The sequence below is a fragment of the Atta colombica genome, unplaced genomic scaffold (genome assembly GCF_001594045.1).
Source record: "Atta colombica isolate Treedump-2 unplaced genomic scaffold, Acol1.0 scaffold29, whole genome shotgun sequence".
NCBI lineage: Eukaryota > Metazoa > Arthropoda > Insecta > Hymenoptera > Formicidae > Atta > Atta colombica.
In genome coordinates this window covers 1,032,245-1,043,572 of record NW_017259392.1, presented here as the reverse complement: position 1 = coordinate 1,043,572, position 11,328 = coordinate 1,032,245, and the positions used below count along the sequence as shown (strand labels likewise).

General features: G+C 31.4%; 1 protein-coding gene across 1 annotated transcript; it reads left to right on the top strand.

The window, feature by feature from the left end:
* The first annotated feature begins 690 nt into the window (after positions 1 to 690).
* Positions 691 to 9,731, top strand: LOC108689998 (E3 ubiquitin-protein ligase parkin). Its single transcript, XM_018197027.1, has 8 exons — positions 691 to 1,037; positions 1,127 to 1,328; positions 1,429 to 1,792; positions 1,874 to 2,075; positions 2,165 to 2,317; positions 8,756 to 8,881; positions 8,966 to 9,050; positions 9,315 to 9,731. The coding sequence occupies exons 1-8, from the start codon at positions 771 to 773 to the stop codon at positions 9,422 to 9,424; spliced, it is 1,509 nt and encodes a 502-aa protein (XP_018052516.1). The 5' UTR covers positions 691 to 770; the 3' UTR covers positions 9,425 to 9,731.
* Positions 9,732 to 11,328: the final 1,597 nt, after the last annotated feature.

The window sequence follows — 11,328 nt, the reverse complement described above, 5'->3', positions numbered from 1 at the left end:
ATATATATGTATAATATAATATATGTATATATGAAATGTTAAATTAAAAAAATTTTTGGGTACCAATTTTTTTTTCTGAACCCTACATCCTATTTACGTATCTTTAACCGTTACATGAGTTTGAATACACTTGCCTCAGCCGAACCACCTATGATTTCAATTTCGCGCTAAAATATATTGAATGCATAAACTGCATGAAATATCTCAGCTCGAGAAATGAGACACTTCATGCGGTCTCATGCACCGAAAGAGGCGGGGTTATACAATTGGCGGTAGATTGAATCATGCATGCAGCGAGTGTGCATGAAGAGAAATTTGCTCACTTTTGTAATTTTCATCTCGTTCCAAGATACAAAATTGATCTCTTTGTTTGAAGATACAGAATCAATTCTTCTGATTAGAGATCTCATTATTCTCTATTGCCTATGCCTACTGCCTGTGTTATTATAGATCTGTTTTCTATGGCTAAACTGTGACACGTTTGGAACTTGAAGTGAAATAGGTATATGTTTTGTAACAGTTTGTTGTAAGTGAGAAAGAGAGTGCTAATCTAGTGCAGTGTAGTGCAGGAACAGAAAACAGACTATATGTTTAAGTCTTAACGTGAACAGACTTCTGTTATCCTTTCACCATATGATAATCTAACAATCGATACATATGTATATACATCACCAATCTACATACATCAATTGAAGTCTGAGTTCATTCGAATTAATATGTGAATTCAAACTGTGTCCAAATTAGTTCGAAAACGTGTTCGCACGAAATATATGAGAATTATGAGCTTTTTGTTTAATTTAGTGAAAAGCGCGTTTCTCGGAATGTTGCGATTATTTTGGTTTGGCAAACAGAAGATGTCTAATTCTTTAAGCATATACATTAAAACGAATACAGGCAATACTCTGTCCGTCGAGTTGGATCCCAAATGGGACATAAAAAATCTAAAGGAGATCGTTGCGCCTCGGATGGGGATAGCGCCAGAAAACATTAAAATTATATTTGCAGGTAAAGAACTGCATGATTCAATAATAATAGAGGTGAGAGCTTGCTTATATACACATGCATATAAAAATGTTTTTCTACTTGCATATCTGATTACAATATTCATTTACATTTAATGTTGCAGGAATGTGATTTAGGACAACAGAGCATTTTACATGCAGTACGAACGCCCAAAATGCAAGATAAAAGGAGAGCAAATGTAAGTCTTATAGAGGAATCTACATCAGAGACATCCAATTTGAATGACAGTGGTAGCAAACCTATGAACGAGACACTTATGGATTTATCCTTGGATGAGTCAGATCAACAAAATTTATCCTCTAAAGGTGACAACGATATTAGTCTAAATGATTCTATAGATAATTCTACAAGTAATAACAATGAGAAACAAGGATAATTAATTCATCATCTTATTATTGCTGACAGAGCAGCAGGAAAGTCGAGCACATTTTTATGTATACTGTTCAGCTCCCTGTAAAGATGTGACCACAGGTAAATTAAGGGTCAAATGTGCAAGATGCGGTAGTGGTGCTGTAACTGTTGATAGAGATCCTCAATGTTGGCCAGATGTGTTGCAATCAAGGAGAATATCTGTACATTGCGAAAATGATTTTTGTCCTGTAACTTCAAGTACGTTTAGTGATGAAACAGAGAATCAAGTTAATTATGCTCATTTTTATTTTAAATGTGCTAAGCATCCCAGTTTAGGGGAAAATGATGAAGCTGTACCCCTTTATCTCATAAAGCCAAACTTGAAGAATATTCCTTGTTTAGCCTGCACAGATATCAGGTGCTTAGTAGTATGAAAATATAATATTTCAAGAGTATACTTATTTTAGATGATAACTAATATTAATATTTTGTTATCTAGAGATATTGTATTGGTATTTCCATGTGAGGCTGGGCATGTGACTTGTCTTGACTGCTTTCGTGAATATTGCACAGTTCGTTTACACGAGCGACAATTTGAATTTGATACTACCGAGGGATATTATACATTGTCTTGCCCTGCTGGATGCCCCAATTCTTTTATCCATCAAATTCACCATTTTCATCTCCTTAACACGGAACAGGTCAATAGTATAACATAATTTTATATATTTGTTATATTGAATTAAATTTTTTTGACATATTTTCATAGTATATGTATAATAATATGCAGTATGAAAGATATCAGAGATTTAGTACGGAAGAACATGTTTTACGTGCTGGTGGTCTTTTATGTCCACGACCAAACTGTGGGATGGGTATTATACCACCTTCTACAGAAGATGATATAGAATGCCGGAAAATTCAATGTATTGGTGGATGTGGTGTAAGTAACTCTGATAACATTTTCGTTCTAAAAATTTTTTTACACATTTTTTCATCTTTTTTTATTCAATTGCATATTGTGCTTAAGTTGCACATTTTTTAATTATAATTTTTTACACGAATTTGAAAATCCTATATTAGAGAGAGAGAGAGAGAGAGAGAGAGAGAGAGAGAGAGAGAGAGAGAGAAGAAAACTTTATGAAATGTTAACCAGTACTTTCGGTGTTCTCAGTATGAATTTTTTAAGTAAATATAAATTAAAATCAGTAATATTGATTGAGATCTTTCTCACTGATTTGGTTCAAATTTGTAATATTATATGTTTTGATACATAGAAAATGAATGTAAAAGGAAAAAAATTATTTTTAAACAAGTGAAAAATGTATAAAGTATTAAAACATGACATTTGTTGTGAAGTTAAGAGATTTATCACGTTTAAGCGATCGGAAAGATTGTCTTCTTCAGTATAACATACCAGGCTTCTACAATGACTATGGCATCCTTAATTTGGTTTAATAATATCCGTGATTATGAAATTGATCAATCACAGTTATTCTATTCTTCACAGGAATAGCTATGATTCATCAATTTCATACTATAGATGTTATTGAGTCATGTTTCACGACTCAATTGACTATTTCTGTATCGAGGCCTAAGAATGCCATGTAAACATAGTAAATGAGGCGGTAGTCAGAAGTTCTGAGGGCTGTCGCACACAAAATTCCGCAACAGTGATCATAAGATGTGAACTTAAGCTGAATAGGCTACTGCTTTAGATCTACATACTCTAATGAAAATAGAAAATAACAGTAAACTTATTCATAAGGCGAATCTCAATCGATTCAAATTCACCTTATTGTGAGGTTATGGATAAGTTTACTGCTATTTCTATTTCCGTTAGATTACATAGATCTAAAGCAATATCCTGATTGGCTCGTCGGCTTAAGTTTACGTCACTGTTGCGGAATTTTGTGTACGACAGCTCTAAACTTCGTTTTAGGGTTGCAAATATTTAAACCATAAGAAATTAGTCAATCAAAGTTGAATGTGAAAGTAATTGACTATGATTGGCTAATTTTTTACGGTTTATGTATATATCTTGCGATCTTATTGTAGAATAGACTTCAGACTGGTTACAGTGTTGTTTACAATGAATAGTAGCAGTATAGTAGAGACACAATTAACTATATACAGTTATGACATTACCAACAAAAGAGCAAGGAAGAGTTCGATTTTCTTTTGCGCATGCGTTGGCTGTAAAACCAAGAATGGCGGAGTCAATAAGAGCTCAAAGAGTCTAGATATTACACAAGTAGAACCTATCTTATCACAGGCTCTACTTGTGTAATACCCACAACATGGCGCGTGATCATGTGATTTAGAATACATCAAAGATGCCGACAATCAGTGTCGTAACTATATATAGGGTGTGTTCCCTTTTTACTGGCAGTGCAACTGTTATGACGTCATAAACATGCACTACCGCAGCTGTTCCAAAATTACTGTTGTACTAGCACTATTAGCACTACTGTAACATCGGCAATTTCGGAACGGCATTGCAGTAGCAATGGTGCAAACAGACGTTATGGATAAACGCACTATCAATAAATTTTGAACGAAAGCAGCAGCGATTGTTCTTCTGAGGAAGATGAATCAATTATGGGATCACAAATTTAAGCAGTTTGACCTCGTGTTAAAAATTATATGGACATTCAGTTAATGAATATTTAGATGTGGAATTTTAAAAGTTTTCGGTAAGATGAACATATGTGCATTTTCTGTATTTAAATATAATGTATATATTTTTTTATTTTCTGGATCGAATATTTTCACGCATTGTGCTTCTTTAAGGAACTCCATATATTGCACTGTAATTGCCTCACCTTGAAAGCCACAGTAGTTGCAATGGCAATATGGCTCTCATTTATGATGTCATTGAGGAAACTAGACGCTGTCGCAGTGCATTAATAGCACAGTAATAACGAAACAATTTTTTAATATTGTCAGTACTGACAATGTATATCGGAACACACCTATATTTGAACTGTGCTCTAGACATGTCGAGAGTAAGCTGGTTTTCCGGGCCGAAAATAGATTTCAACCATTTCACTTACGAACTTACGCGGACTTACTCTACGCTCTACTACATCCCCAGTTACAAGTGATTGATCGATCAACATCGAATTAATGTCGAACAATGTTGAATCATCGATTTGACGTTGATCGATCAACCATTTCTGATTGGAAAACGAACTTACTGCCGTGTTTACAGCCTCTATTGTTACTGTTCATTGTAGATGCTTAGTACTCCTAGAGTAGTCAGCATGCGATTCAAAATCGATGGCCTGGGTATCAATCATGAAACTTTTTTCTTAGGATGAAAAGTGAAAAATGAAAAATTTCTCCTAATTTCAATGGTTTTCACCTTTTCATCCTAGAAGTAAAGTTTCATGATACCCTGGCGAAATGTGGCGAAACGTTAGCACACGCATAAGCACAAGCCCATGTACATGCGCTACGATTATTTCATGTACATAAGCTATGGCGTCTCGAACAAAAAAATCATATCCACTTGGAGCCTAACTTTCCCTAGAAGTTGCAGCGTAGATAGTGTCCGCTTGGAATATCCATCGTTTACAATCCGAGTTCAATTCTTAATTTGCGATTTTCTAATAAACTAATTGCGTCATCGAACTACAGTTTGCGGCACAAGTTAGCACAAGCCTAGCACAATTTAGCACAATTTTGATTTTTTTTGTATTTCGAAATGGCGATGTTGGATCTTAAAAACAGTTTTTTTCAATTTTTGCTTCTTTTTTGAAATATCGAAATGCGGTTTGCGGCACAACGTAGCACAAGCCTAGACATGATTTTTTTTTTTCAAAATAGCGGTTTGATTGTTTTTCAAAATAGCAGTGCTAACTTCACAAACGTAATATTTGGCGATTATTTTGGGACTGTATGTTAAATTCTGTATGTTAAACTGATAAGGAAAAAAAATTTTTTTTAAATTAAACCTCTCAATTCAAAAGCTTTCCTTTCTCCAAAAGAACATGCTAAAAGAACACCCCTAAATTTTTATTTTAAAAATATTAAGATTTATTTATAGATCGCTAGTAAACAATTTTTAAATCAAAATTTCGATTTTTTTTAATACATATTTGATGCAAAAATGGCTTAATCCAGATTTTAAACGTATGTTTTTTGATTGCTGAACATGATGCAATAATTCATTTAGCTCTATGATATACGCCTTAAGAAATACAGCCCGATTGAGTGAAAAAATGACCAAATTTCGAATTCAAGGTCGATTTTAGTAAGATTCAAATGGGTTGTTATTCCCCTCAAATTGTAGATCTGTTCACCCAGAACAAGATTCAATTGGAATTTTCTCTTCGGGATTTTCTACAGGGCAGCCTTTAAAAGTTGCATTTAACTGGACATTTTTAAGGATAGAAATCTTTTTTCAAGTTCTAAAGTATATCATTTTATGTTTTGATATATTCTCAAATATGAGGATATATCAAAATCATAAAATGGGTGAGGATCGTTTGAAAGGTTTGAGCCTCAACTGAAGATGGTATTACTCGTCAAAACCATTATGATATTACCATCGATATAAAGTACTGGACGGAGCATTGAAACCATCTTGACAGATTTAGAAAGAGATAGAACGATGTTTGGGTAGTAGTGACCAATAGGACAATAATAGAAAGAGAGTTTCGTGCACATATTCATCTTATTCTTTCTAGGTCCGCAAGACGAAAGATCAGACATTTCGCTGCATGCTCCGTCCAGTACTATATGTCAATCGAATACTACATGTTTTGCAAGATACCTGTGAAAATTGTAGCTGTTCAGTTGTTGTTTGACAGTCATTTGTGCCAGTCAATGCCAGTGTTTTTTAAAAATAGAAAAAATCGAATAGCGATAATCACCATAACAAAAATTTACGAATTCACGGTTCGAATTAATTAACTATCCATCGATTCACCAGATCTGACCCAACGATTTTTTCCTGTTTCCCAGAAAAAGTTATGCTCAGAGGACACAAATTTTTATCAAACGACAGTGTCAAAGACATTGATCGATTGGCACAAATGATTTTCAAACAACAACTGAATGTCCAAAATAGCTACAATTTTCACAGATATCTTGCAAAACATATATGATTTAGGGGTGGGCAGTATTTATATATGAAGTATATGTATTTAAAATACGTATTTAAATATATTTTTGCATTTTGTATTTCGTATTTAAATATTTTATTTGAGAGTATTTTGTATTTAAATACTTTTTTTTAGTATTTTAAATTTGCAAATATTAAATACATTTAAATTGTGTGAACATTTTTTTTATGAACTTGTTAAACTTGTACTATTATTGACTCAATCTAAAGTTCCATTTCACGCTGATGTGCATTTATTCTTATTTATTTGGTGAATAACCTCTAGCGTTGTATCTCAGCCAGGAATGGATGTATTTGAAATACAATATGTATTGAAAATACGTTTTTAAATACATTTTTATTTTATTGAAAGTATTTTGTATTTCGTATTTGAACACTTTTTTTAGAGTTTTGTATTTAAATACAATTTTTTGAGTATTTTGCCCATATTGTAGTATCAGAATCGTTTGATCAGTAATGTTATGTTGAGGCTCAACTTTTCAAATGACCCTCGTACCTCAATTTGTAATAAAAAACTATTAGAAAATGAAATGAGTAGATAATACAAAAGAAATATAATTTAATTAATGGCCTTGATCTTGACAAATGTTATCCAGGACATGATCTTGAACAACACAAGAGGTTTTTACTATCGGTCGGATACGTTGCATAATGCTAATGCCGGCACATACTGTGACTTTCAAGCTTCAACTCAAAAAATACTTTATGAAAAAATATTTCATTATAGTGTTTTGGAAAGCTCTTAAGATAAGCTATAAGAAAATGTAATGAAAAATAAGGGATTTCATTTAAAAAATTAAAAGTGACCTTTATGTGACCTTCAAATAATTATTCAAAATTAAATTAATGGTACCACTTTATGTCCCTCTCGAAATCATACAACTTTTGCTTGAAACATTTATTCGTACCTTCCTTATTTTTGAAATATTTGCCTGAGAAAATTAAAATAAAATACACGTATATGTACATATTTATATGTGTCTAGTATTAAATGTTTTCTTTAACTATTCAAATATAGCTGTACACACACAACACATTTTCGTTAAATAATTTGCTATTATTTTTATTATTATTAGCTTGATGGAAAAATTTTTGCTGAAATTATTCCATATTTTGGAGTACTTTTCGACAAAATTTCAGCATTTCAGAAACATTTCAGTTTAATTTTAGTAATTTTTAGCTGAAAAATTTATATTTAGTAAAATTTCAGCAAAAATTTCAGAGAAATTTCAGGAAAATTTCAAAAAAATTTCAATTTAAAATTTCAATTAGTTTCAGCGATTTTTCATTATGTTAATTGAAAAATTTATTTTAATTTGCTGAAATTTCAGCAAATTTTCTGCGATTTTGCTGAAATGTTCCAAAACGTGAAATAATTTTAGCGAAATTTTTTTCGCCAGAATAATCATGTGAACATTTGTGATAAATCGGATATCTTGCTGAAAATCAGTACATATTGGTACTGATTATTAGAGATGTACCGAATATCCGGAAAGTATCTGGTATTATCCGGCACTTTTTTACTATCCTACTGGATAGCCGGATATCATTAATATCTGGGAATATATCTGGTTTGATATCATTAAATTGAAAATTAAATTGAAAATTAAAATTTGATATTATTAAATTGTTGATTTTTTCTTATACAAATGTTTTAGAAATAAATATGCATATTCATAATCATGTTATAATATCTTATACATTAATATCTTATACATTGCAAAATTATGTTTTTCGATGTTTTTTTCTATAAGTTTTTTTTTAAGACATTGATTTCTGTTACACGGCACGCTTTACGCCGAAATTATAACATAGATGAATTATAACATAGATGAAACTGATCAATCATAGCTATTCTTCTGAAGAATGAAATGACTGACCAGTTTCATAACATCGATGTTATAATTTCGGCGTAAAGCGTATCGTGTAAATGTAACCGAAAAATATCGGATATTCGATTCGAGGAAATTATCTTCTCGGATATCTGATCGGATACTGGACATCCGATGTTAAATTTCTGTCTGGATATCCGATAATTTTACGATGCATCCTTACTGATTTTATTAGTATATATTATTAACCTGTTTTCTGTGGCTGAACTAGTGTATATACACTTTTGGAATTTAAATTGAGATAGGTATATGTTTGATATTTGTCGAAAGTAATCTAGTATAATCTAGTGCAGAAACAGAAAACACACAAACAGACCAAGTGTAATTTTTCAAATCTGATTTAATCATTTTTTTGTAGTACGTTTTTTGCAGAATATGTTTACAAGGTTATCACGTAGGAGAATGTGAATCGCAAACATCGGAAACATCCATAAGTGTTTTTTCTTCTAGAAATTATTCAGTAGACCTCTCAAAAGCTAACGAAGTTAGTTAAATTTAACGATACATCTATCAGAAAACAAGGAATTTCTTTTTTAAAAATTCATTTATTGCTTGTATTTTATTTTAGGCTAAATGGGAAGAAGCTAGCAAAAAAACGATACAGATATCTACGAAACCTTGTCCTAAATGCAGAACTCCTACTGAAAGAGATGGTACATGTACAAAATTAATTTTTCACTAACATATAAACTTAAAAATAAATTTTATTCAATGGAATTATTTAAAGAGTAAAGGTGCTTTTTCATGCTGACGCTAAAAATGAGCGTTGAGCTCATGGTGAAAAGGCACCTTAATGGAATAGTATACATTTATGCAACACAAAACAGAATTCCATAATTTTATTTTCAAGGTTTGTTTCCCAAGGGGAACAAAAACATTTTTTTTAATTTATAAATAATAAATTGTATATTTTGCAGGGGGTTGCATGCACATGGTATGCACAAGAGCAGGATGTGGCTATCATTGGTGTTGGCTATGTCAAACAGAATGGACTAGAGAATGCATGGGTAATCATTGGTTTGGATAAGGATTTTAAAAGAAAATCATGTATCAACTTGATTGTGTAACAATCTATAAGCTCTGTATATATGAACATTGTATTGATTACATTTACATAGCTCGATTTACGCTGAAGTTATAACATCGATGTGGCCAATCACAGTTATTCTATTTTTTTAAAGGAATAACTATGATTGGCCAGTTTCGATATTGTAATTTTGGTATAAATCGAGCCATGTAAACGTAGTCGTAAGAGAAAAATGTTTTGTCATTGTATAATAACACTTATTGAATATTTTCATATTGTATGATTAAATAATAATACTTGCAATCTATAAAGAAAATTACACAGTTTAGCTTCCCGCACTTAAAAAATGAAATTAGGCTTCGATGCATTTTTACATACAATTGTATGAAGAATCTGACAGAAAAACAAGAATGAAATGATTTTATGGGGGATTACAATCAAAAGAATAGAGAACAGAGAATAAGAATTTCAACTGATATGAATAACAGCAGATATTCAGAATTAATTCTTGTATTCAAAATCATTTTAAGTACAGTCTTAAGAAGATCCTAAAGAGAAGCCCAAATTCTGAAGTCATCAGAGATTTTTCCAGCGCATCTTTATATATTACCACAAATATTTCAAGCAGTCGCACATTTGTGTTAATTTTCATATAACAAATTCGTCACGATAAAGATCCGTATTCAGAACGCTCTTTTATCTCTGAAATTCTATAGTATGTGTAACGTAAATTATAGCATGTTTAGCGCGCTAACATCGCTGTAAGCGCGTTCTGAATACGAGCCAAAGTGTCTAAGTCTAATTCTAAGAATTCGACGTTATTTGTTCATGCAAATTACGTGTCTGTGGATTACTATTTCCTAAATACAGATTGCAAAACTTTCGTATCAAGCAAATGTTATATACAACTTGATAAGTCGAGACGCTATGTTGCACTAAGAAATGGTAAAAAATATCTATTTCGAAATTTTTGGTCGTTCTCGACATACACTCTTCACAGGCACGTGTTAATGCGTATACTTTAATCCTGAAAAAGGATTTTCGAATTCGTAAAGAAAAAAAAAGTTTATACAAAAATTATATGATTATTAAAAATTATACTATTATACAAAAATTATACGATTTCGGTAATACAGACGATGGTATAAGAATATAAGATGTTTCTTGAGGATACGTAGTAGTCCAAAATGGCGGCTGTTCCTAAACCAATCAATTTTGTCCAAAATTGTAAAAAGTAACATGGCTGTTACCATAGTTCCTATGTATGTACATTAGGTTAGAAGTGATCAAAAAGCGGAGTCTCACGTCGTGCGTGAACCAGATCTCGCATCCTCCTTGATTGCATTATTCTTTCGAAAAGTTTGTTCAGTTCGATAGTGACCGATGAGTGATTAAGAGCGAAGTTCTTCAAATTGTACATAGCAACAACAGTTGGAGTATGTTTAACGATATCTATAAAAAATCGTGCTTCTTATTCATTCATAAACTTTCTTTATTATATTTAATATAATTTATCAATCTTTTTTCTAAATAATTAATTAACACGTTCTATTTAATTTGTAGAAATGCCCATGTTGTGTTCAAAATTGTAAGAGTCATACATTTCATTCTAATACAAAAGGCATTACATATTATTGTTTTCCCAAGGAAATTAATTTGTCAGCAGTGGCAAATGTTTATTTATAATAGCACGTTATAATAAATAATAAATTTTAGCCAATCTTAAATATCAAATTATATTTATTAACATTATTGTATTAACATTAATTTTATTAACATTATTTTATTTCATACTCCATTATTTCATTCATTTATGAGCTTTTGTATTTTTTCAAATTTTAATTTTGTTTTTAAAATTGTTATGTATGTATTTTTACTAACTGTATTTGAATTTAGCGCTAAAT

Coding starts and splice junctions, on each gene's coding strand:
- LOC108689998 (XM_018197027.1), top strand. CDS start 771: ATGAGAATTATGAGCTTTTTGTTTAATTTAGTGAAAAGCGCGTTTCTC. Junction 1,038..1,126: donor ATGATTCAATAATAATAGAG/GTGAGAGCTTGC, acceptor TTAATGTTGCAG/GAATGTGATTTAGGACAACA. Junction 2,076..2,164: donor ATCTCCTTAACACGGAACAG/GTCAATAGTATA, acceptor AATAATATGCAG/TATGAAAGATATCAGAGATT.